This window comes from Anolis sagrei, chromosome 4 (assembly GCF_037176765.1).
Source record: "Anolis sagrei isolate rAnoSag1 chromosome 4, rAnoSag1.mat, whole genome shotgun sequence".
Classification (NCBI taxonomy): domain Eukaryota; kingdom Metazoa; phylum Chordata; class Lepidosauria; order Squamata; family Dactyloidae; genus Anolis; species Anolis sagrei.
Window position 1 is genome coordinate 203946985 of NC_090024.1, and position 27844 is coordinate 203974828.

The window sequence follows — 27844 nt, forward strand, 5'->3', positions numbered from 1 at the left end:
CTTTTGGTACTAATGTTGGAGAGTAGTTCCTGGTCAAGAAAAGGTTGGGAACCACTGTTTTACACAGTCTTTAGCCTTCTCTGGCTACCCCTCCAAACTACAAATCCCAAGATTCAACAGCATTGAGCCATGACAGTTTATTTATTTACAGTTGTAGGAGCTTAGCTAGATCCTGGAAAATCCTACTGTTTGCTGAAAAACAATTTCCTGATTTTTGTCTTAGTTGAATAGTTTGCTGTCAGACATGTCCCAAACCATTTTGATAGGCAAAAGGTAAAAAATCCAAATGATGCATTGTATAAGCCAGGGGTCCTCAAACTAAGGCCCGGGGGCCAGATGCGGCCCTCCAAGGTCATTTACCCGGCCCTCGCTCAGGGTCAACCTAAGTCTGAAACTACTTGAAAGCACACAACAACAACAACAATCCTATCTCATCAGCCAAAAGCAGGCCCACGCATCCCACTGGAATATTAATAAGTTTATATTTGTTAAAATTGTTCTTCATTTTAATTAGTGTATTGTTTTTAAGTGTTTTTTGCACTACAAATAAGATATGTGCAGTGTGCATAGGAATTCATTCATTTTTTTTCAAATTATAATCCGGCTCTCCAACAATTTTGGACCCTATGACCTGGCCCTCTGTTTAAAACGTTTGAGGGCCACTGGTATAAGCAAATCTATCTCTTTTTCTTTTATTGGCCTGCTGTGTGTCCTGGGACACATGGTATATTGCTAGTGGAATTGGTCCTTCTCATTATGTCTTGTCATTAGAATCTTTTAAAGTCCTAGGGAGTTTGAAAATTTCTCATTTATACAAGATATTTCATTATGATTCGTAGAAGATGGTGCCTTCATTTCCAGAAGGTGGCAGTATTTCATAGCGTTTCACATTTTAAATGGATTAATCGCTTGTATGTTTCCTAGGTTTTGATCTATTCTTTTGTGGGTACCTTGCACCTGGGGTTAACCCTTTCACTTGCCATTGCCAAAGTTTCAGTGGCATTCATAAATACTGAACTACTGAAAATAATTTAGCCTTAGAACCTTATACTTCATTATCATAACAATCCTGTGAGATATACTAAAAGAGCCTGATAGGCTCATGTGCTCTTTTGGCCCCCCTCAAAGAATTGTTATGATGTTAATAAAGTATAAGGTTAATCCAAGACTGACCAGGCAGTAGAACCTAGATTTTCCTTGTTCCAATCTGTCATTCTAGCCACTATGGTGATGCATCAACTAGGTTCTGATCTCTGAACTGTTAGCTGCTACTGCCTCAAGAGGTTCTAGGAACGAAACAACTGTGACCAATGGGAAGGGATATGTTACTTGTCTCTGGCACATTAGACTCTCAGGTCATATATGTATAGCTTAGACCAGGGATTCCCCAAACTAAGGCCCGTGGGCCACATGCAGCCCTCCAAGGTCATTTACCCAGCACCCTCCCTAAACATTAGACATAGGGTCGTCATAAGTCTGAAATGACTTAAAGTCACACAACAACAACAACAACAACAGTCCTAATTAATTTGACTATCTCATCAGCCGAAAGCAGACCCAAACTTTCAGTTGAAATACTAGTAAGTTTATATTGGTTAAAATTGTTCTTCATTTTGAATACTGTATTGCTCTTTCATTTTTTGTACTAAATAATATAGACATGTTTTTTTCAAATAATAGTCATTCCCCCCCCCCCCCCCCCAACAGTCTGAGTGACTGTAAACTGCCCCTCTGCTTAAAAGGTTTGAGTACCTTTGGGTTAGATTCCCTATGCTACACCACACTATCTTATTCTTATATTTGGTAGGCAGTACACCCAAATTACACGTATCCTTAAAGGACAGTTGAAGTAGAGATATAATTAGTGGACAACAAATTTCAAATTTGCCTCATTATTTTACTTGAACAATAGCAGAATTGGGAAAAAAAAACCTTGGCAGAGCTTAACGAGCTTCTCTCCATCCCATGCCAATTTCTGTTTACTCACAAGCTTTCCATCCTTAGCTTGCCATTTCTCATTTGCTGCTGATAAGCATGGATTAACTCTGGAAAGAGCCAACATAGACTCTAAGGCGTGCAAAATGACTGGCATGTTGTTAGTATGGAGACCACTGTGGCATTGTCTGCTGCGATTGGATTACACTTGGGAGCTAGAGTTCAGAGGGCGGATAGGCATCAGAATTGAAGCATCCATGGCATCTACTGAAGTCAGCTAGAGGATCTGAAATATGTGGTGCTTGAGAGAAATGTGCTTTGATGCCCAAAGGCTTAGTCCAGCTCTCTGAACATGTCTCATGAACAGGTGTGAAGATATTTCAATTACCACCCACCCAACAAATATTTTGAGAGATAAACCATCTTTATTTCTCTAAATAAGACCCAAGCGACTGCTGGCTATCATGCGCAGCTAGTCTGGATGCTCTTTTTGGCCATCTGAAGCATCGTTTCCAGCTGCCTGGTGTGATCCATTGGCATAATGCTCTCCAGCAAGATAGTAAGTTTATTTTGTTTATAGAAGTAAGCAGATTTCTTACTTGGAAGCATCCTCACTTGTTAGGTTCACCCAGAGGTTCATGTTGAACCTAAGTAGCAATACAAACCATGCATGAAAACACAAGTGAAAAGGATCAGTGACTGTCAGGACTTAATTGAAGTATTCAACAGACTGTGACTTGCTCAAGGACTGAATAAAGGCTTCATTGCCAATTGCCAGGGACTGGCTTTGCATTGTTATATTAAGCAACAAATCGAGAATGCTTTATTTTTATTTATTTGTTTGCTTAATTGAAAAATGATTCAAAGAATATTTCTTGAGAGAATCTGGTAGAAGCTGAAAGGTGACAAGATATAGCACCTGGAACATGTCACCCCCACTTTGGGTGTATGGGTGAAACCATGGAGTTAATGTACCCCTCCAGCATTTGGAGATCCATGGATTCTGTTGCAGCTAATCCAAACTTCCTTTCCTTCTTATTGCCTTTCCTCCGATTTCCTTACTTCCCAATATCTTCTAATAGTGAAGCAATAGTCTTATGCCATGGGGATGTCATAAGAATTAAACAGAAAACCAGGCACTGTTTGTATATGATACCCTGTTTGTGTATGTACAGTGCTTCTCAGTGTCACCTGGCATTTAGTTCCATGATCCTTCCTGGATACCAAACTCTTTGGCTGCTCAAGTTCCATTATATACAATGGTATAATAAAATACAGGGTTAGTCAAAATGAATAGGCCAATAAGAAAATTAATTGTAGCCGAATGTATGTTTACTGTAACCAAACCACAGCGACGTAGCGACAGATAAACTATCAAAGTTTTTTTTTGAGCAACACACATGTACGTTAATGCCGCTAGGCGTCGCTAGGAGTCGCTGTTTTCAAAATGGCGGAATCAGGCAAAGAGAAGGCGTTTTGTGTGATGACATTTGCTAAAACAATGTCAGTAATTACGGTCCAGCGAGAATTTCGAGCCAAGTATGGCAAGGAACCACCTCATCGACATTCCATTGCGAGGTGGGTAAAGCAATTTGAGGAGACGGGCTGCTTATGCAAGGGTAAAACCACAGGACGACCGCGTGTCTCCGAAGACACAGTGGAATCCATTCGTGCATCCTTTCAACGAAGTCCCCAGAAGTCGACAAATCGTGTTGCCATGGAATTGAACGTTCCGCAAAAAACTGTGTGGCGCGTGTTACGCAAACGTTTGCAGTTCAAGCCGTATAAATTGCAAATGGTGCAGGCTTTGAAAAAAGGTGACTATTCGAAACGACACGATTTTTGCGAATCAATGCAGCGAAGACTAGAGGAGGAAGGCTTTGCCAACAGACTGGTCTTCAGTGACGAGGCAACGTTTCACCTGTGCGGGAAGGTCAATAGGCATAATCTCCGCTTTTGGGGATCTGAAAATCCTCATGCCGTATTGGAACATGTAAGGGATTCGCCGAAGGTAAACGTTTTCTGTGCAATAACCAACCGTCACGTGTTTGGCCCATTCTTTTTCGCGGAGAAAACCGTAACAGGCATAGTGTACGCTGACATGTTGTCTGAATGGTTGATGCCACAGTTAGAAGAGAAAGTGCCCGATTTCGTATTCCAACAGGACGGTGCCCCTCCGCATTGGCACAACAGTGTACGCGAGTACCTCAACGAACACCTTCCCAGACGTTGGATTGGCCGTGCTGGAGTGACTGATCTTCCATTCCTCCTGTGGCCCCCCAGGTCCCCCGACCTCACACCATGCGACTTTTCTCTCTGGGGGTATGTGAAAGACACTGTGTTCCGACCTCCATTACCGCTGACCTTGGACGACTTAAAACAGCGCATATGTGCTGCATTCGATGCCATTACGTCGGATGTGCTGCAACGGATGTGGAATGAACTGGACTATCGCTTGGACATCTGCCATGTCACACGGGGCGCCCATATCGAACATCTCTGAAGGTGAGACAAAACTTTGATAATTTATCTGTCGATACGTAGCTGTAGTTTGGTTACAATAAACATACATTCGTCTAAAATTAATTTTCTTATTGGCCTATTCATTTTGACTAACCCTGTACTGCCCCTGGTATGAAATGGAAAAAAATCAGTGTTGCTTTTGGGAATATTTTTATTGGGGAAAGGGGGCATTTTGAAGTGGCGAATTGTCGAATCAATGGATGCAGAATCCATTGATTGTCTTACATAGACTTTTGCAACAGTAAAACCTCTCCATTGAAATCTTTTAGACCTTCAAACACAGATGGGCATAGGATGGTCAGCATGGTTGTCCTTTTATTTAAAGGCACAATTTTCAGGTAGCTTTGTCCCAAACCATACAGAAGTACTCCAGGATATGAAATCATAGAAAAATATCCCCATTCTAGCCACACAAGCAGCCCAGACCGTATAGTACCCCCAAATAGCTTGATTTTTTTTTTTTTGCAGTTCCTTATACAGGAAGTGACACCAGTTTGAGAGGGGCTGCAAAGGAAAATTGAGGTATTTGGACTTGGGTGTGTGGTCCATGGGAGGAACTGAGGGAGGAGTCATACAGTTGGCCACCTCAAAATGATAGTGTCTGAACCAGAAATCTTGAGTCTAGATAATATGTATGGAAATGGGTCCAACCCTATATGGGCCAGAGGTTTAGCACAGCTGGTAAATCATCTACCAACCGAAAGGTTGCAAGTTTGAACCCTGGGTTGGCATGGGCAGCCAACTATCAGCCCTGCCCACTGTTTACCTAAGCAGTTCGAAAACAGCTTTAGCTGTAATTAGAGAAATTAGGTAACGCTAAAAAGCGGGGGAGGTATTTTACAATGACATAAAGAAAAAGAAGATCAGAAAATGCTGGAATGAGGAAGTCCTGACAGCTCTTCATCATAGAGGATGGAGCGACAGCACCTCCTGTAGCATGACACAAAACAACTTTCTGTTCTGTCTGTGTACTGTCTATACAAATGGCATTGAATGTTTGCCGTGTATGTGTACTTGTGATCCACCCTGAGTCCCCTTCGGGGTGGGAAGGGCGGAATACAAATGAAGTGTTGTTGTTGTTATTATTATATGTAGAAATTAACAGAGCATATCTGCAGTACCATTGGTTACACAGCCAAGGCTGGAGGAGCTCCTTTTTTATTTAGAAGTGAATGTCATTAATGTCAGTTGGACTGTGTTACAATAGGCTATCACATGAGAGGTCAAACATTGCTAATATATGTCATGTTCAGTGAATGAATTTTCTTACTCTAGAACATGATTGCACATTCTATGGCCCTCCAGCTGTTTTGACCCCCAGTTGCCAGAAGCCCATGCCAGCTTGTCCAACAGCCAGGAATTCTGGAAGTTGGAGGCCAAAACAGCTGGAGGGCCACAGGTTGTGCAGGCCTGCTCTAGAACAATGGTCGAAATGTAGTTATAGTCAACTGTTCATCTTGGAAAAACTATGATGTTTAGTTTCACTAACTATTCACAATCTTATTGAAGGGTATTTTAATATTTCCATTACGACAGGGTAGGAGAGCCCTTGAGGCATGTGGTGAGTAGTAGTTCATCAGTGTCATGTTGGGGGGTGGAGCATAGGTTTCTTCAGCTTGACTTGATGGCTTCCTCGGTATTAAATAAAATAGTGGTTTAATTCAATTTTTCCACCCTATTGTTTGATCCTTAAAACAGAATCCGCCTATTTATTTATTTGACTTGTATACCGCCACTCCCAATTTGGCTCAGAGTGGTTTACAGCAGTAGATTAAAACAATACAACCAACTTTAAAATACAATAAAAATGCGAAACAGACATAGTCCCGAGTTATTCACCCATCGAAAGCTTGGGCCATTTTTTATAGTAATGCTTTGCAAATAGTATGCTACAATCACCAGTGGTTTATAGAACTATTATCAGTTGTAGTACAGAAGGAGCCTTGAAGGAGCCAGCAAATATCAGAGTTGATTTGATACCAAAAACCTGTGAAAAATCTTTATATCACTTTTTTTCTGGACCACCAGGAAACACTTTTGTCTGTTGAGAGATTTTGCAATCTTGATCTATAAAGCCCTGGAGATATTCAAAGCCGCTTATTCCATTAGAGGCTATCTTGAATCTCTTAAGGCATAATTGCCATTAATCAAGGTCAAGAGCAGGTGGTTTACTCATGAAGTGGGAGGGAAATTGGATTTCCCAGTATGCAGTAGAGAGGGCAGATATAGTATCAGTGACTGGCCTTTGGTTACATGCAGACAGACAGGCGGTGTGAACAGCTCTGTGTCAGGAGACGGCTCCCATAGGAGCAGCACCAGGCTGTGAACAGCCATTAACTGAATTGCCATGACCAAATAAATTTAAACACTGAAACTTAGCATTGCCTCTCAAGAGTTGCAGCTGGAGCCTTTGCCAGTTTGCAAAGCCTCCTTAAGCTTTTGGAAAAGAAGATGCCTGCAATGATGACACAGGGAAGAATAATGTTTTCAGGGACTGGGAGAAGAACTGAGACAAAGTGAAGGTCTTCTTTGAGTGTGGATTTCTTTTTATGTGATTGCTCCATTGCTTGGACCCACTCGTCCAACTCTGGGCTGATTGACCATTAGAAGGAATATGTAGCTCCTCTGGTAATCTCCTTGACAACAACTAATGGTACAGGAGATACATCAATGAGGTCTTTCTGTTTAGCATATCTTTGACCTCACACAAGTTCATTGGCTGTCCCTTGTAGAAAGCAAGAAATAGCTGACCATGGTGTCATCTCATATTCATGTGATTGTTTTACTGGAGACATATATGGCAGCCACATGTCCTCATACCATCTAGGAATCAGTCATAGGAATCTGTTTATCAGATATTATCCTATAGGGCAAGACAGTGGGATAGAATTACCATCTGTGATCCTTTTGTTATGGGTTAACAACAGATTCCAAATACATGGAAGAAAAGCATGGGGAAAATGGTACCATCCAGATCCATAGAAGAGTGATACCTTTATTGGCTAACCAAAATGCATTTGAAAAGCCCCTAGCTTTTTCTTAAGGCCAAGTTGTTAAAATCATATGAACAAGAAATGATGTTACAGTCACAGGCCTACATTTTGTCTTGTGCGTTATTCCTGTTGTCAGCTTAGATGGCCTAGAGCAGAGGTGTCTAACCTTTTTTGCATTTCCTGAATCACATTGGAAGAAGAATTGTCTTGGGCCACACATAAAATACACTGACGCTAACAATAAATGATAAGCAAAAAAAAATCTGTTCACAAATTTTATGATATCTGCCACCACATATATGCTAAAAAATAAGACCTTGCAGAACACCATGTAACAAAATTTGTAAAAAAATCTGTTCCTGGTTTGAAAGTGTTATTTCCTGTTTAATTGTCCAATATTTATTTTGAAAATCCAGAAACTTCATTTTTGTGGCCGCCACAAAATGTTGAATTGGTTAGACTCTATGAGATATTCATTGAAAATCTATAGCAAAATGTCCTCTAGAATGTCTTTTTCCATGTTTCATAATAGAATCAATTAGGAAATGACATTTATAATGCAGGAACAAAAATGTGTTACATAGTGTAATAATACTAATAATGTCTTGCCTCATTCAGCAGGTTTTTAAAAATTGCTGAGCATATCTTCTGGGTGAGCTTTTTGCAATTATAATGTGAATTATAGAAAATTCTTCAATGTTTGTAGATGTAACATACTCTGATTATTCCATTCCTTTGTCATCTACAATATCTGTGCTCAAGAACTGCACAGTCGAGTCACACAAAAAATGTTTTAAGTAAATTTACGATTTTGTATTGGGCCACATTCATAGGTGTCCTGGGCTGCCTATGGGCTGTGGGTTGTGCAAGCCTCGTCCAGAGGCATCTTTGTGCAGACAGAAGCCTGGTCTTGGCCATGTTGAAACTAGGGACAAAAGGTAGTGAAAGACAAGTAAAAAAATACAAACTCTATTCTGAACAGAAAAGTAGCATCCCTTGAGCTACAGGTTGTCTCTGCCCTGTGTGAAGCTAACTTACCCTTTCTAAACATTTAATAATGTCCAGGAGCAGCAGAAAGAAGAGCCAGCAACCCTGGTGATAACTGAGGGAAAGAACTGGGAAAAGTGTGTTTAATTCTGGGACCCTTTCAGATGGCGCAATTATAGCAGTATGACAAAATCCTGTGAAATCCTGGGATTTGTCAGATTGTGTAGAATTTTTGGTCAGAGAACTCTAATCAAAACGAAACCCCAGAATTTCCTACAGTATTGCCATGGCAATTAAAGTGAAATCATAGTCCTATAATTATAATGCACGAAGGACTGTTTGTACCATACCTGATATTGCACAAAAATGGAAAAGATACTGTAAAATAATGGAAAGGGGCCATCAGAATGATCAGTTAGGGAAAGCTACTGTGTTTGGGGCTGTTTTTCTTAGAGAACGAGACAAATATGAAGCAAAATATCCTATCAAATCACACAGAGTATAGCTAAGAAAAATAAGGGTAAACTTTGCCCCTTTCTTATAATATTAAAACCTGGGACAGTCCAATGAAACTGAATGGTGGGAGACTCAGGACCAATAAAAGGAAGTCTTCCAATAAGGCAAAGAGAAGCTCCTGTATTCATTGCCACAAGAGGTAGTTTGGATGGTGTTACAAGGGTATTGGATAAATTCATAGAACATGGGAATGTGAGTGAATCTTGGTCACCGTAGCTATATATTCTAACCAGATCCAAGATAATGTACATTTATTAGTTGCTGGAGACACAATTGGGAGATTGCCCCTATCTCATATTTATGGGCCGTTGATAGGGCACAATGTGAACAGAATGCCGAAACAGTCAGGCTGCTAATCTGATGCAGTACAGCTCGTCTTTCATAGGAAAGCAAAATGCAAAGGTGTGATGAAAGAGGTTACAGTGTGTGACATTCTTTACTTAAAAATATAGTTGTTAATTGTACTGTTGATTTTGTTTTAAAAGTACCAAATTAATTTGATCTCTTGAAGCTTGTTTAGAATGCCTTCTTTACAGATGTCATTTAAGACCCTATAGCAGGGGTCCTCTAACTAAGGCCCGAGGGCCCTCCAAGGTCATTTACCCAGCCCTTGCTCAGGGTCAACCTAAGTCTGAAATGACTTAAAAGCACACAACAACAAGAACAACATCAACAATCCTATCTCATCACCCAAAAGTAGGCTCACACTTCCCATTGAAATACTAATAAGTTTATATTTGTTAAAATTGTTCTTCATTTCAATTATTGTATTGTTTTAAAGTGTTTTTTGCACAACAAATAAGATATGTGCAGTGTGCATAGGAATTCATTCATGCTTTTTTCAAATTATAATCTGGCCCTCCAACAGTTTGAGGGACTGTGACCTGGCCTTCTGTTTAAAAAGTTTGAGGACCCCTGCCCTATAGTGTTTTAGGAACAAAAGGATTAGAGAAGGAAATGGCACACTTTCAGTTTTCAGAATATCTATTGCTGTTGTGCTTTTACTAGAATTTTTAGGTTCACTTTGTAGAAAGAGAAGCAAAACAATGGCTCAAATCAGACATGCACCTAGCAGTGTATATCTGAGATTTTGGGTCAGATCAGGGATTTGTTTACAGTATAAGCAATGGGAACACAGCTCTTTCAGATGCAATTAACTTCTGTTTCTCACCACAGTTCAGTAGTCTAATCTAGATTGTAAATTGATAATGCACTACTAGTAGTCAAATAATGGTGAGTTAGATCTGCTACAAGTTAACCAGAAATATACAGATAGGTCCAAATATGCTTCTCACCTCAAAATTCAATAATGATTGCATTTCATGTGTTTTTATCCCCTGACCTGACCACTCCTTTCAATATAGAAATAATATTTATTGCATTGTGGCTCTAATCCTGATTGTTTAGACTGACCATTAGCAAATATCTAGATAACAGATTTACTAAAGAAAATTGCAAACATTATCCTGCTGTATTTGTTTTGGCCCACAACTTTGTAGCTATTTAAGTTTAAAAAACAAAACAAAAAAGCAAATAAAGGCTGTATTTATTTATTTATTTATTTATTTTGCTTGAGAAGGGAAATTAGCTCATGAGACCTGGCTGGATTTCAACTTTGGCAATTGCATTTGGCACCCCTGAAATTCCTCTTTGCATTTTAACAGTTTCTGAGATTCTTTTCACTCCTGTCTTTCACTATTTATACAGAACTGCAATGCACTGAAAAACAGCTGCCCCTTTTCAGTTGGAAAAGACAGTAAACTCTTCAAATCCTGTAATAGGCATTATGGGAAGTAAATGCTGGCATGATTTAAGCAACAGGTTTCAGCCTAAAAATGTTTCCCTTTAGGGCACTGATAAATTCAAGGATTAGAGATGGCCTGAAATTCTGAATAAATTCATTTTGTTCTCCAATTTACCCAGACATAGTTTCCCAAGAGGATGTTGTTAAATCACTCAGAATAATTTGCTTCTGAGAGGGAAAAAAATGTATTGCTCTTGTTACATGGTTTAGTCAGCCTTGAATGCCAACACATTGGTGTGGCTGCTGAGAGCAACTAAAGACATGGGCAATCCCCTTGGAACATTTTCCCCACTAGGTTGCTGAAATTATCTTTTTCAATGTCCTATGTGTGTGTATGTGGGAGGAGGGGTGTTAACCCTGGAAATAAGGTTACACTAACATTGGAAAAGCTACATGCAATCTTTATTTGAAAATTCTATGAAGTCATAATTTTGCGGCTTCAAAGGAAGGCAAAGGCAAACTCCCCTTTGAGCCAATTATGCCAAGACATTTCCCCTTTGAAAAATTTTCCCCCTTGAGAATTTTGCCTTGAGGGTCACCATTAGTAAGACGATACTTATGACCACATTGCCATATCATGATTGACTGGAGATTATGACAACTTGTGCTAAAATATCAGGAGTCTCAAAGCGTTGATAGATCACTCCGTTCCATCTTTCCTTCTACTTGTAATACCTTGCTTTAGTCTCTGATGATTGTATTAAATACACCACATGCTAAAATCTGCATTGACTCTGGGAAAAGAATTAGCTCTCTACTCATGAGAGCTGTATGACAAAAGCTCCTTCTTTGGAGGCTTTTAACCAGGCTGGGTGGCCATCTGTCAGATGTGCTTTGATTGAGCTTTTTCTGTGTGGCAGGGGGTTGGACTAGATGGCTCATGTGGTCTCTTCTAATTTGATTGTTCTATGAATGTGTAATAACTGATGTTCTTAATAGTTTGCAGTCAACATATCTGTACTTTGAAATTGTTGTCTGGGGAGTATTGTATGTTAAGAGAAGCATCAGTTATCTCTAGAGTTGGCAAAAATGTGAGGACAGTTAAGTATTATGATAATTGGGGAAACAACAGTACAACAACTTCTAGAGAATGTAAAGTGAAAGATATCTGAATGTGTAGTATATTAATTTACCTGGGAATAAGCCTCACTAAACACAGTAGGATTTACTTTTGAATAGACCAATGTGTGATTGTGTGATAAGTTGGGTTAAGAGCTTCATTAAAAGGGCTACCAATAATATTTTATAATGGTGTGTGTGTTTGTTTATGTGTCTTTAAGCCACCTGCTCATTTATGGCAAAACATGAATTTCACAGGGAATACTTAGGCAATGAATACTTAGTAGTGGTATTTTGAAGCAGACCTGCAGAGTAGATGGTAAGTGACTTTACTTAAAGAGGGAAAAAAAACCCTGCAAGCACGCTTCATACTTCTGATTCCTTGCAATTAACATTACATTTGAAGCTGGTCTCATAAATCTCACGCATAGTAAGCCCTCTGACCTTGCTACTAGTGAGTGCCATATGTCCTATTTTGGATGCTAACTTATTACAGAGGCATGGGAAATTTACACTTCAGTAATGACTAAATCAACTCTCTATTTTAGTTTGGCAGCAATAGAATTTTGTTTTATGAACATAGGTCGTTGTATTATGAAATTACGGTAAATTTAAATAGTTAAATAAAAGAAATCATAGGTGTGGTAGCTAAATTCTTGTCACGTTGTTTTTAGCTTTCTAATTCAGGAGTGCTTTGAATGTGATTTTCCTGCTTCTTGGCTGGATGGCTCACGAGGTCTCTTCCAACTCTATGATTCTATATCACAGGGTTTTCTGAAACTCGGAGAGTGTGATTTGGCCAAGATCACCCAGTGGTTTTCATGGCCAAGGAAGGATTTGAACACTATTCTCCAAGCTCAATGTCCAACACTCAAACCATATTAAGATACTTTAATATGCTTAAACTGCTTTAATTCTGTGTATTCAAAAAATTGTTTATTTAGCCATGTTTTGACTTTTGTATTATTAAGATATTGACTGTACAGGCAGCCCCCAAGTTATGAACAAGATAGGTTCTGTAGGTTTATTCATAAGTTGAATTTGTATGTAAGTCAGAACATGTACATTTTTAATTGTAACTCAATCCAAGAAAAAAAAAAACCTTTGGAGAGCATAGGGAAGGGTTAATACCCCTGTGGTGTTTGTTTTGCTGTCTGTGCTCATGTTCAGAAAGATTTCACTTCACTTTCTGTCACTGTGAAAATTGGATTTTGAAAAATTTGGCTTGATGTGGAAACATGGATTGGTGAGAAAGCTTAAGTGGAGTCACCTCTTCCCCATGATAACTCTTTCAGGAGTGAATTTCACTTCCTAGGAGTACATTTCGCTTAACTTCCTGTTGTCTCACCCCCATTTTTAACTGTGAGTCATTTGTAGGTCAGATGTTTGTAACTCAGGGACTGCCTGTACTTTATTTCAACTTGATGTAGGAGTCTTTGTGTCCTGTGTCGGGTCTAAAGCAAGATACAAAATAAGTACAGAAACTGATAAAACAAAAATTGAATCAAATCATCTTGAAATCACAGATACAGGCCTATTTTATTCTCTTTATGTGCTATTCTCTTCCATGTGTAAACCACCATAAAAGCTTTGGAAACTCTTCATACTGAGGGAGCTTTTGATTTCCACACATCCTCCTGATCCATGAGAAACATGAGTTCTCTATTTAGTAAATCTTCTGCATGTGAGAGTCTGTCCATTGGCCTGCATCTCTGAAAATCCTCTTTGAAAGCCTCTCAGTATGACACCGCAACTGAAGAGTCATTTTTCTGTGACAAACACCTGCATTTGGATTCCGGGGAGGATTTGTAAGTATAGAAACAAACATAGATCTCTTTCATTGGCTCACATGGTGATTAATGTATCTGGTTGCTTTTTGGGATGCCATTTGGATTATTACATGTGTTCTGATTTTCTCCTGAAGTGTTTTGCCACCTGGTAATGCTAGTATACAATGCTGTAGAAGAGAAGTTCAAGGACGTGTACTGAACCTTGTAGGAATGTGTTGTTATCATGTGCTTTTAAGTCAATCCTGATTTATTGTGACCCTGTCATTGGCAAAATTTATCCAGAGGATGTTCTAGCCTTCACCAAAAGGCTGGAGAGTGTGACTTGCCCAAGGTCCAATAATAATAATAATAATAATAATAATAATAATAATAATAATAATAATGGTAGCCCAAGAACAAGCCATTAGAACAAAGGCCATCAAAGCCAGAATTGAAAAGTCGATGACAGATTCCAAGTGTAGACTCTGCAAGGAAGCAGATGTAACAATAGATCACATCCTCAGCTGCTGCAAGAAGATTGCACAGACACAAGCAGAGGCATAACACTGTTGCTCAGATGATTCATTGGAACTTGTGCCACGAATACCATCTGCCTGCCACAAAGAACTGGTGGGATCACAAGCCAGAAAAAGTTACAAAGAATGAACACGTCAAGCTACTCTGGGACTTCCGAATTTAGACAGACAGAGTTTTGGAGCACAATACTCCTGGCCTCACAATTGTGTTTAAAAACAAAGTATGGATTGTCGATGTTGCAATCCTAGATGACAGCAGGATTGAAGAGAAACAACTGGAAAAGCTGACACAAAATGAGGATTCGAAATCAAACTGCAAAGACTCTGGCACAAGCCAGTCAAGGAGGTCCCAGTGGTGATTGGCACACTGGGTGCAGTGCCTAAAGACCTTGGCCTGCACTTAAACACAATCAGCACTGACAAGATTACCATCTGCCAGCTGCAAAAGGCTACTCTACTGAGATCTGCACACATTATTCACTGATACATCACACAGTCCTAGATACCCTAGACAATTGGGAAGTGTCCGACGTGTGATCCACTACAACAGCCAGCAGAGTGTCTGCTGTGGACTCATCTTGTTGTGTTTCAAATAATAATAATAATAATAATAATCATCATCATCATCATCATCATCATCATCATCATCATCATCTCCCCTGAAGGGGACTCAACGTGACTTAACATAAAAGCATTAGCATATCCATTTAAAATATACAAACATTAAAACAGGATTAAATATAAACAATATTTTAAAATTCCCAATTAAAAACTTTTAAAACAAATTCAAAGTTAAAAACCACAGCACGCCCTGAACTGATCTTAAACACCGTCATCTTTAAAAGCCTGTCTGAATAAAAAGGTTTTAGCCTGCCACTGGAAGGACAGCAGGGAGGGTGTCATTCTGCCTTCCTTGAGCAGGGAGTTCCAGAGTTGCGGGGCAGCCACTGAGAAGGTCCTCTCGTTCCTGCCAACTAAGGTTGAGATGGAGGTGGAACTGAGAGAAGGGTTTATCCTGAAGATCTCAGGGGAGATCAATGGCTTAATGGAGGTTCAAACCCTGGGTCCTAGTTAAGCCATCACACCACCTTATAGTATTATAATCAGAATGTTTAAAATAGAAGTCATTTCTCATTCCAATGTCAGTTTTGACTTGATCTTCCAGAAAGAGATGGAAGTTCATGCAGATTAATGAAGAGAGAAGAATATTATTGAACAGAGTTACAGGGCAGAGGATGCTTACTATTACAAGTTTGCAGACGACACCAAATTGGGAGGGGTAGCCAATAGTCCAGAGGACAGGAGCAGAATTCAAAACGATCTTGACAGATTAGAGAGATGGGCCAAAACTAACAAAATGAAGTTCAACAGTGACAAATGCAAGATACTCCACTTTGGCAGAAAAAATGAAATGCAAAGATACAGAATGGGGGACGCCTGGCTCGAGAGCAGTACGTGTGAAAAAGATCTTGGAGTCCTCGTGGACAACAAGTTAAACATGAGCCAACAATGTGATGTGGCGGCAAAAAAAGCCAATGGGATTTTGGCCTGCATCAATAGGAGCATAGTGTCTAGATCTAAGGAAGTAATGCTACCCCTCTATTCTGCTTTAGTTAGACCACATCTGGAATATTGTGTCCAATTCTGGGCACCACAGTTCAAGAGAGATATTGACAAGCTGGAATGTGTCCAGAGGAGGGCGACTAAAATGATCAAGGGTCTGGAGAACAAGCCCTATGAGGAGCGGCTTGGGGAACTGGGCATGTTTAGCCTGAAGAAGAGAAGGCTGAGAGGAGATATGATAGCCATGTATAAATATGTGAGAGGAAGCCACAGGGAGGAGGGAGCAAGCTTGTTTTCTGCTTCCTTGGAGACTAGGACGCGGAACAATGGCTTCAAACTACAAGAGAGGAGATTCCATCTGAACATGAGGAAGAACTTCCTGACTGTGAGAGCCGTTCAGCAGTGGAACTCTCTGCCCCGGAGTGTGGTGGAGGCTCCCTCTTTGGAAGCTTTTAAGCAGAGGCTGGATGGCCATCTGTCAGAGGTGATTTGAATGCAATATTCCTGCTTCTTGGCAGGGGGTTGGACTGGATGGCCCATGAGGTCTCTTCCAACTCTTTGATTCTATGATTCTATTAAACTGCTGTGGTTTGAGTGACCTTTGCATCTGCAAGTCTGTGAAAGAAGTCCTGCTGTGGATTCCGTGATATCATCACTGACTGCAAGATAATATAAAACTAGACAATGACTTGGTGTTGCTTATGTCATAGTATAATTGATAGCAGTCAAATGGTGTTCACTTGTCTGTGAATTTGACTGGTGGATTTACTCAAATCTAGTTGAAAATACGAATGTGTATCATTTCATTTCCATTGCTGACATTATGGAGGGAGTATTCCCATGTCTATGTTTATTCTTTCCTGTGCAGTGGAGTGTTGTGCTTTGGAATGGCTTATTGGAATGCCTTCTGAGATATGATATAGAATGGTAGCTATAAATGAAGTGGAAACTCTACAGATGCAGTGGCAGGATTACAATGTTGTCATTAGAGATGCCTGCACATCGTTGTAATAGTTTATAGTGCCAGCCACAAATACCCTATCCTCTTGATTTCATCTTTTTATGCTTTTACTATGCTAACCTGTCAAAACAGAGATTGGCAGCTGCCCTTGCAAAGCTTTTGGCGCATGTGGCTATCTTATTCAGTGACTATATTCGATTTAAAAAGTTTCAAATGAACATTCTCTCTCTCTGATAATAAATTATTTCCAAGCCATTGATGTGACATCATGCTTTCAGGTTGACCATATTTTCAAAAGATTTCTGTTTATTGCTGTTGGGTTTGAGTTGTTTTTTTTTTATTGGTGATAATACCACTTTGAATATTTTTCATTCCTGCTTCAAAAACTTAATTACTTGCCCTTCATTTTTGCCAAATTCAAATTTCTCTTAAGTGTTTTTAAGGGGAAAATGTTCTTGCAGAATTATAGCTGCAGCAGACTCTCAGTTAAGTGGCACTCACAGCTATTGGTAGATGCTGGTTAAATGTAGTTTCAGTTGATTACCCAGCAGACCTTAAACCATAAGCAGTTCTATATAGGGAGGAGTACTCCATCAAGTAGCAAGGTTTCAAGCTGTTTCCAAAGCTTAAATATGAGATATCCTTGGAATGGACTCCAGTAGAAAGCATTGTGTCCACTTGAGCATCACCAACAAAGTCTGGTGTTTAGATGTTCATTGTTGGTGCATAGCCACAAGGCTGTCTCTTTACATTTATTCCGGTTCTTTATCTTTTAATCACACTTAGGGCATTCAAAAATAGACATTCAAAAATAAAATACCTTTAAATAGTGAATTGACTTCTAGTTGTTATTCAGGTCTATTCTAAAATCTATTCTAAAGTAGGATACTAATATTTATCTTAGTTGCTGGATATTCCTTAGCTTTTTTGCACAGGTGTTAAAATGATTTTTTTACAAGTTACATCCTTTTACCATCCCCTACTCCTTCAAATACATAGATATTTTTAGATGTGAAGACGTTTTTCCAACTATGCCCACCTTATTTGATAAATGTGTTCAAATTAATGGACTGTCACTGGCATTCTATTTAATATTTTTGTCCTATTGTGGTAACACAAAGTGCAGTGCCATTCATGTCTCTTACCTTTGATGCTTAAGGAATTGAATAATTGGTTGGGCCAAATAATATTCCTGGATATTTTCAAAACATATTAAGTTCCATAAACCTGTTTCAAACTAACAACAATGTGACTGGCAGCTAGTTTATCCCTGCTTCCTACAAGTGGGAACAGGATAGTATGCTATTGGCACATGGCCATTGTGACTAGCCTTGTACTAAGGTTAAAATACAGTTTTATTTGAGTGCTTAGAAAGTCCAAGTAAGCCAATAGGAAATGTGCACCTTTCCAGCAACCTGCTCCTTTAGGAAAGGTGTTTATCCCATTGACAAGCAGACAGAGAAACCCCCGTGATCCTTTTGTAACTGCTGCATTAGCAGAGGATCAGGTAGCACTTAATGGGTGCAGACCATCATAAAACATGTTTGAAAAGGTCGAGGCCCTCTTGGAGGGAGAATATTTGTGGCACTCTGACATAAGCTTTGGCTGCTCACTCACAACAGGTGCGTATTTGTAGCTCTCCTTCAACTACCACCGTCTTAAGCCCCCCTCCCCAACCTCCCCCTAACCATATGTCAGTCTTGGTGTTGTTGAGTCTTGTTTGCTGAAGTTTTTGCAATACAGAGCTCACCTATGGAGGGAGGATAGATGCAAAGTCTGAATGCAGAAATTGAATATAGAGGCAGAAAATAAATGGAGGTATTGCTTTTTTGAAGACAGTTTTTTTTTAAAAAAAACCAACATATTCTGCCTTTCTCACCTGAAGGAGACTCAGGGTGGAGCACAACATATATATGGCAAGCATTCCATGCCAGCATGTAAAATAACTGTAAATATACACAATACTAAAATCAGTTATATCTACTTTAAAATCAGTTGTTTAAAACCATCTCAAACCACCATGCTGGCTCCAGTCAGCAAAGTGGGTTTCCTATTATTGCCTTATTGCCTGTCCCAAAGGCTTAGTCCCACAGCCAGGTTTTTGCTATCCTTCTGAAGGACAGAAGGGAGGGGGCTGATCTAATTTTGCCAGGAAGGGAGTTCCATAGCAGGCGATCACTGAGAAGGCCCGCTCTCTCGTCACTGCCAAGTGCGCCAGTGACAGTGGTGGGACCGAGAGCAGGACCTCCCCAGAAGATCTTAGTCTTTGCGGTGGTTCATAAAGGGAAATGTGTTCGGACAGGTAAACTGGGCCAGGTAAATTGAATCTCTTCATTGCCGGTTCTCTAGTTAGGGGAAGAAATTACTGGAGAAATATCTTGTACTAATAAAGTAGAATCATGGGGATCGAGTTGATGCCAGATGTCTCTAATTATATTTTGTTGGATACAATATTTAGAATTTACACGGTGTAATTTATTTATTTAAGCAGCATCCATTCCCAGAGCAACTTAGAGATACTAGGAATGAGACAACCCTAAATACAGGTTTACAGTATATTCAGAGATAATTTAGCAATATGATAAAAACAGAAAATAAATTGAGGAAGTAGGGAAAATAAATCCAATCATTCAGCCAGTGGTAAGTTCAGGTCAGTAGGGAGCATGTTGTGTAGCTCATAGAGCACAACAGGAAGGCTGGTATGTACTTCCTTTTTCTCTGTTGGCTACAGCAGTTAGTAACTGAAGAAAGGCAACTGGCAAGTTGGGGGATGCCTAACTGGTGGTTCCACTTTCTCCAGCAATTTAAGTTTGTCCTGAATCAGAACTTTGGTTACTGCAGCCAGTATTTTCTATGATGTTTGGCAGCATATTTTAGCCCAAATATCAGAAGATGGACTTGTGAGTGCACTGGGCTTTTAGACATGGTAAATATATCAATTTCCAACCTTTCATCTGATGCAGTTTCATAACGATGACTTAATCAGTCAAACGCCTTTGCAGGCCGTAACAGATTTGCAGCAGATCTTTTGGGCTGAAAAGGTGGTGCCATTTTATCTGCCAAAGGGACACAAATGACATAAAGCCATACTCAACCAGGTCTTTTAAAAGGTCTCCAGAGAAATGAGTCCTGGTGCAATCACATTTGGTGCTGTGTAGTTTATAGTGAACTAGGTATTACGCTTCTCCAGAGCCACTGACATATAATCAGTGTACTAATAGTAATAATAATAACATAGTTTTACTCTTATATCCCACCACCATCTTCCCAAATTGTTATTACTGACTTTTTGTCGCCTTTCCATGTAGGCAAAGATATGAAGGCTGTATACCAAGCAGTTAAAAAGCAGAAGCTACAGGACCTGATGTCTGTTCTATAAATAACTATATAAAGAGGTGATAAATATTCTCAGAGGTAATTCACACTGTTCAATTAATTCACCCTCCAAAAGACCAGTGCCCAGCAACTATCACCTCAGATGTTGGCAGTGGTAAGCATGCAGTGCTTTGCTGCAGTACTTCACTTTAAGTAGGGGGATTGTGGACCTGATCTCATCATTACATGGTGGGTTACCGATAAAATCTGAGTACATACACCCAAGCTCTGTGGAGGAAGATTTCAACTAGAACTGACACTATGGAGAAGATATGGGTGTTGACGGTAAACAAATACTCCTTCTGGCAATATGAAAGGGCAGCCTCTGTGGGATTGCTCCCTCAGGAATGCCAAGAGCTGTTTGGAGTATATGCACCCAGCAGGGGTCAGATATTAAGCATTTTGCTGACTGGTTGTTTCAAGGCTTCCTTCATCCCAAGGATGTGTTTGTCTTAACTGCTTTTTTCCAAATTATATGAACATTCTTATATTTGTTCAGTTCCTGGACTTCACATTGTCCATAAATTTATATGTGATTCTTAATGTTGAAGGTCCAATTTGTAGTCTGTCTTCTAAACTGGGGCGGGGAAAATGTGGCTGGTGGTTTACATGAAGATTCATGGCCACATGTGGCCTCGGGATCATTTTTGTGGCCCCAGAGTCATTTTTGTCCCACAAGTGCCTCCTAGGGGACATAGCAGTATTAGTGCCATATTTTCTGCTATAGAAACTTCAGACTTGGAGAGGACTAGTTCAAAGTAGCTGCGTCCCTGTGGAGGCTAATGCATTCCTGCTAGCTGACAGTAGTTCACTACTAGTTTAAAGGGTCTGCTTTCTTCTGTCTACTGCCCAGAGTTTTAGAAGTAGCAGTCTGTCTTGTCTCATTGAGCTATGTATGAAGGGATGACAATTCTTTAGCATCCAGGCCTGAGCTTTGAAAAATTGCATTTTTAGACTACAACTTCCAGAGTGCCTCAGATATTGCAGTTCAGGGCTGTTGAATTCTGGCCATTCTGGGTAGGGATTCTTAGAGTTCTAGTCTTAAGTAATTTTACCATCTATGGCGTGAGACAGTCTCACTCACAACATGCCCTGGGTATGTCAGCCCATTTTGAGAAGTATTGCCTTTTCCATTTGGGAGCAATTTTACAGTAGTAAAAGCAGGAAAAAAAGGTTTCACTTCAGCCCCGCCCAGAACTTAATTGGCATTATGTGGTAGAAACTGACCATAAAGTCATTCTGGAGGACCTAGAGGTGCCTAGAAAGCTGTCCTATCTTGGAATTTCCTGATCCTCCAGTGTGAGTCTATGGTATTCTTCCACCAGATATCATTCATTCAATAGGATTCATTATTATTCATGATGTTTGTCAACCATGTAAGTCTTGAAATGCATCCTCCTGTAGATATGTGTTAACTACATATTAACTGTAAGGAGCACTTGGGAAATATATAGAAGACTCATTTAAGCCATTGATCTTGGTGATGAAATATGAAGAAGATACCATTAGCTGACGATCAACCAAGCTTTAGGGGCAAAAGATGGTGTCATAATAGACTGTGCAGCTTTATCGAATGGGCAGCACCTGGTTCAGGGGGTGGGGAGAAGGGGATGGAGAGAGAGAGAATCCAAAATTTAATTTCAGTAAGAGCAATCTTTGAAAAAGCTTTAAAACTATGAAGGTCTATTATTTAAAATGTATGGAAATTGGCTGTGCTGTCTGTGGGATTCTGGGAGTTGTAGCCCAGAACAAATATTTTCTAACTTCTTATGAATCTGAAGTTCTTATGTCTGAAGCCCTTGAAAGCAGCACAACTATTTTCATTTGTTATTTTATGATTGAGTTCCATGTCTGTTCAGTGAACCTACGCACAGTGGCTAATGCAATGGTGCACACATTCTCAGTTCAGCTCACATGAACTGCTGACATTGGTATGCTATGGCACAAGTCAGAAGTGTTGCAAGCCTGTAATTTTAGAATGTCAGCTGAAATCATACAACTGTTTATGGTATCAGCCTGGCATGGGCATTTTGCCACTTAACGTGGGCAAGGTCGATATGTATCCCTCTCTATCTCTCAGCCTATGATATTCTTCACTGAACAGCATTCCCCTCTGTGCTTTATCTGCAACTTTATGATGGAGAGCTATATATGATATATTTTATTATAAATGTCCTCTATTATGTTCAGTCTCAGCTGTAGCAGCACATTGTAATAGCAGATTGCAATGATCAATTTATTACCTTATTAGGAATAATCTGGCATCCTCCCCACAATGGCATGTTAATTCTGATTCTGTTTGTAATTTGTGTACGACTAATGGTGCTTGGCCATTCATTTACTGAAGAGTGAGCTGTGCTTCGGTCTCTCTGGTCCTTTAAGGACTGTGGGGTGCTGACCAAGATCTTCCTGGAATTACAGGATATAGGATAGGCCCTCCTTGAACATAAATTTGTCATCAGACAAGTTCTTATTGCAAGTCTTAAGCCTAGTTTTCTGCATTGTGCACCTCTAGCTCCTTTGGCCTGTTTGGGCTGTAAATTGGGTGTGTTTCTCCTCAGTATAGAAAACAGTTGCTAGATGAAAAGAGAGAAGTTCAAGGATATAGAACGTAAAATGAGATATGTCTGGAAAAATACACTGAATGAATCTAAAAAGCACATGACTGACCAAAGGCAAAGAGATTATCCATTCATATCATGAAGATAAACGTATCACAGACGGCCCCTTGGACCATCTGGGGATACTTGATCTTCCAGTAAAAAATGATTGACAGGAGCCTGCTGGGCTTCATTAATGTCCAAGGCGGAAAACTGTTTGCCTGCCATTATCTTTACTTCAAAGACTTGGATTTGTATCAGTTGAAATTGGACAACAACATTATTTCCATTTTTCGCATGAGTTTGTTTTACTTATTGTAACTATCCCATCCAACAATACACTGTAGCACACCTTTACTGAAACTTTCTGTATTTTTGTCCATCTCAGATAAATGATTTGTAATCTATACCCGAGACATGGAAATGTCTACTTTTCCTTACCTGTATTGTGGTCAGATCCAATCGTATCCAGATCCAATTTATTTGCCTGCACCCTTTGGGATTAATATTTTTATCAAGATCTTGTTCACGCAAACAGTTGGGATGGTAAATTAGTCCATCCAAGTTGTATATAACCTTTTCATTAAGCTGGGCTTGCCTGAACCAGCTTACATCATTGGCAAGTGGCCAAATTACTTGTAAAGACTAGATATCTGTTACTTCTAATTGCTTGTTTCCTGGCAAACTTCCAAAGAATAAGTGAGCCAGGCCTTCTCTCTATCATTTTGAGATTTCTGTGTGCCAATCTTACAGAAGTGGAGAAAGAGTCCTGACTCATTTTGTTCACACACATGAGTGGATATGCAGGTGTGGGGGGAAAGGATGGCTCCATTTTCCTCATTGCATGAGGGTTAAGGGTGTGAGGGACCACAGATAAATCAGTCTCCTTGCTGTGTAGTCTGATTGTGTTGCTGCAGTACCATAAGGCCATAACTGTTTTATCCAAGGCAGAAAAATGAAAGTGGTACAGCAGACTCTTTTGACTGGTGCTCACTTTCAAAACCCATACGACTACATACAAATATACCCAATACAATAAACAATATACTGTATAATTTCAACCTCAGTGGAAGCTACATAAATGGTGACTTACAAGCCCCATTATTTAAGTTGGGACTAAAATCGAATTTAACAATATATCCCATACAAGTAAACATGTTATTGAATGTGTGCATTTTGTGACTTTGATCAAGAAAATTGGATTTTCTGCAGTATTTAAGCATGTAACATAATGACAATATTGGATAGTGACGCCATGTAAAGATGTGTTGGAAAGGAGAGGCTGAAAGAAAGATCTTCTCTCTGTTTTGCCCTTTTTCTGTGTCTAAAATGTGTCATTGTGTGCAGATGTCTGCATGTATGTTTTATTGTCAAGACAGGATTGCTGGGACATTTCTGGACTGCATGGCTATGTTCCAGAAGCATTCTCTCCTTACGTTTCACCCACATGTATGACATTCATCCTCAGAGGTTGTGAGGTCTGTTGGAAACTAGGCAAGTGAGGTTTATATATCTGTGGAATGTCCAAGGTCAGGACAATTTGTGTCAAACTGGTTTTGCTACAAAAGATGTAAGATCAAGTTCACACAGTCACTGGACTCAAACCTTGGAATCCTTTTACATATTGCTTCATTTATTTTTTAGATGTTTGGAATGGTATTAACTAGCATGTGGAGGAACAGTTGAATTAGACCAACTACACATTCAAGTTCAGCCGTACATTAAACACCTGACAGGACAGATTAGAAAGGCATTTGGATGCTTTAGATATGCACAGACTTGTAAAGAACAAGTGGAAGCATGTACTTTATTAATTTAGATTCTTTTCTTTATGGAGCAAGAGCTTTGGCTAATTAAGCTGTCTCTGATGAGTAACCTACAAATTTGGGTTTACAGCAGCCCTATAAGTGAAAAGAACCAAACACCTTACTCCAGTCCAACTAACTTTCTTTTGCCATTTCAGCTCATTTGGACATTTCCAAGCAAAACAACATAATGTTGCCTCTGGGACTTCAGAAGGATCAGCTGCAAGCCCCAGTTTAAGACAAGGACTGTGCTTGACCAGGCTTTCTGTCACAAAGGTACTCAGCAACCAATATGCAACAACTTCCTTCAGCAGTCTTGTAAATGTTCTCAAATCACGCCTGCACTGCTGTGATTCCTGCTGGGGCTTCCTTCTGTGAAGTGCATAGAAATCTGGCAGACAGATGGCATATAAGTATGTGTAAGACAGAGGTTTTAAATAAGATATGATTTACAGACCTGTAAACTTAATGACTGCAAAATGGATTATTTTTTTCAACATGAAGTATATTTGCTAATTGCTGCCATTTTGGTTTTTTCCTTTCAGATAGTTTTCAATCTGATATATATAGACATGTATAAGTTGACTTTATATATAAGTCACAAGGACAGACTTGGGGCTTATTATAAGCCAAAGGTCATCCTGCAAAGAGGGGAGACCACATATGTCATCTCAGGACATGAGCTGTGCTGGCCACCCCTGCGCCATTTTCTAGCCAGCTCAGAAGTTGCACTACAGCAGAAGTAGAGGAGGTCAGTGCTTCTTTTAGGCCACAAAGCTCTTATCCCAGGCATTTTGGACAAGGAATACTCAACCTATTATTAGAGAAGAATTTGACCATTATTTTGTAAAAAAAAAATGAAAGAAGAGACAAGCCATAATTATTTCCACAGACACTGATGTCTGAAAGATTCTGTAAGCCCTAGATCTATACCAAGACACAACAATGCTGCTTACTTTAATCTCAAATAAGAGGCAAGGGGACTCGGGGATGGTGCTGACTGATAGCTCCATTGGAAACCATTGCATCATACCATAGCAATGATGCTTTTTTGACTAGAGTCCAAGTCATCCACAGGCTGGAGCAATAGCTCACTGTCCAGTCTCAGACAAACACGTGGTGTCTCCAGAGGAATCTAATGCTTGTAGCTAACATGACTCCTCCCATGTCATAAATGGTTGCTTTACATCCAAGCTGGCATTAAAGTGCAGGGTTGAAACCTCATCTATTTGAGCTCTAAATGGGCTTTGCATCTGTCCAAGATATCAAAGATCACTAAGCATCTTGTGTTCTATTTAATTTCAAACAAGAGCTAGTATGTTAGTTCCCCTCCCCACCCTTGAGTCTTGCCCATAATTTTTCTATGATTTCTTTGATGGAGTATTGAAGATTTCATGCTCTGAAATAAAATGAAATACAATGATTTTCATTTTTTTAAAAAGCGTGGAAAACCAGTTTTTTTGCCACAGCCTCCCTTTGAAAATTCTCTGCACAATAAGCCTAACAGGATCACAGTATTAGAGGGAGCACTGTAGGTCACTGCTCCAAATGTATTTGTTTACAGTGGAGCCTCCAGTGGAGTTCTAGGTAAATGATTACATTATTGAACTACTGAACATTATTGAACTACTAGCATATTTCTCCGAAGGCTTACCCAAAATATGACTTTCTGTAACTTTAATGTCAGCAAATCTGTTTACAGCAGAAAAGAGCAAGTGTTTACTCAGTTCTGTGTGAAAGCGTTTTGGGTATTTGAAGATTCTGATGTTCTTGCCCAGTCTTCTCCAGTTATCCAGTTCTTTCAGTCTTTCCTGTTGAACCTTTTCCTCCCCCCCCCCACACCAATTGCCAACTTTATTGATTTGTCTACATCCCCCTTAAAGCTAGACATCCAGAAGGAGGCAGACTGCTCCAGATGAAGTATGAGTAATGCAGAATAGGTTTTTCCTGATGTGAACATTGTGGTCAAGTGGGAGAGCTAAAAATTATATAAGCCTTTTTATACCTGTCCTGTTTCAAACTTATGTTCCACTTTTTGAAAAATCTGTTTTATATCTACTGCTCCTCCCTAAATACTGGATTTCCCCCTCACACCATATTTTTCAAGATAATATTGCACTGTCAACTGCCAGCATTCCTTGCTATTTTATAGATAGAGCTAGTGGAGATTACAATCCTCCCAGTATACTTACGACTTCCGTTTGATCAAATCTGAAAAATTAAAATGTTCTTCCCAGTTCTCATTCAGATACATTTACTTTTGTAGTTCCTTTGGTTTACTTTCTCCAAGAGATACAGTAGAGTCTCGCTTATCCAACCTTTGCTCATCCAACGTTCTGTATTATCCAACATGGTCTGCCTCCCACCCGGATCCACAATTGTCAATGCATTGTGATGTTTTGGTGTTAAATTCATAAATATAGTAATTACTACATAATGTCACCATGTATTGAACTGCTTTTCCTGTCAATTTGTTATAAAACATGATGTTTTGGTGTTTAATTTGTAAAATCATAACATATTTTGACATTTAATAGGCTTTTCCTTAATCTCTCCTTGTTATACAGCATTTTTACTTATCCAACATTCTGTCAGCCCATTTATGTTGGATAAGTGAGACTCTACTGTATAAGATTTTATCCCATGGGTAGTTAACCTAAATCACTGGATCACCTGTTGTCACAGATAATGGTAGTTTGTATTGCAACTGGATGAAATGACAGCCCATGAACCTGGTAAGTTAATATCTCTGCTTGCTTTGCCAGCTCTCAGTTGTAGATATTAGTTATTTTTTGGCTTTTAAGTCTTCTCTGCTGTGGTTTTTCAATGTTTTGATGAGTGATGGTCACTCGTTGGCTTGATATGTATATTGTGTCCAAATTTGGTGTCAATTCGTCCAGTGCTTTTTGAGTTATGTTAATCCCACAAACGAACATTAGATGTCTATCTATTTATATAGATAGTATACAGTGAAAACTGCTTTGAACTTGCCTCATGACAACTGCTCTTGCCTTTAGAACCCCCCACAATTTCCAAAGATTAAATTTTAGTTGGTTCGACTTAAAGTATCTTGATTTAAACATTATGAGTCCTAATTGTGTGTTGCATGTCCATATATGCATGCAGCTTAAGAGAAGTACTACATAGAAAGAAAAGGAATCTGGTGCCTCCAGATGTTCCATATGAAACATTTGAAACACAGCTAAAATGTATTTGTTGCCTTTTCACACATACACCCCTTGAGTCCTGCTTTTATCATCCAAATGTATTAGTGAATTCATAATGCAATTAGAGTAAAGGAAACCTAATGCCTTTTGGGTTTCAAAGTCACTCTTTTCCTTCTCACAGCTGAACCATCTGGTGATAGAACATTTGGTAAGCTGTGGAATTCCAGCCGTGGGCATTTCGGTAAGGAGAC

General features: G+C 39.5%; 1 protein-coding gene across 1 annotated transcript in view; it reads left to right on the forward strand.

Moving 5' to 3' along the window:
- The window catches only part of LOC132773329 (uncharacterized), a 41192-nt gene that overhangs the window by 4095 nt on the left and 9253 nt on the right, over window positions 1–27844 (forward strand). The window contains exons 2-3 of the mRNA XM_060772552.2: window positions 24585–24702; window positions 27775–27834. Coding sequence (XP_060628535.2) covers window positions 24585–24702; window positions 27775–27834 — 178 coding nt within the window. The remainder of the gene's footprint in view (window positions 1–24584; window positions 24703–27774; window positions 27835–27844) is intronic.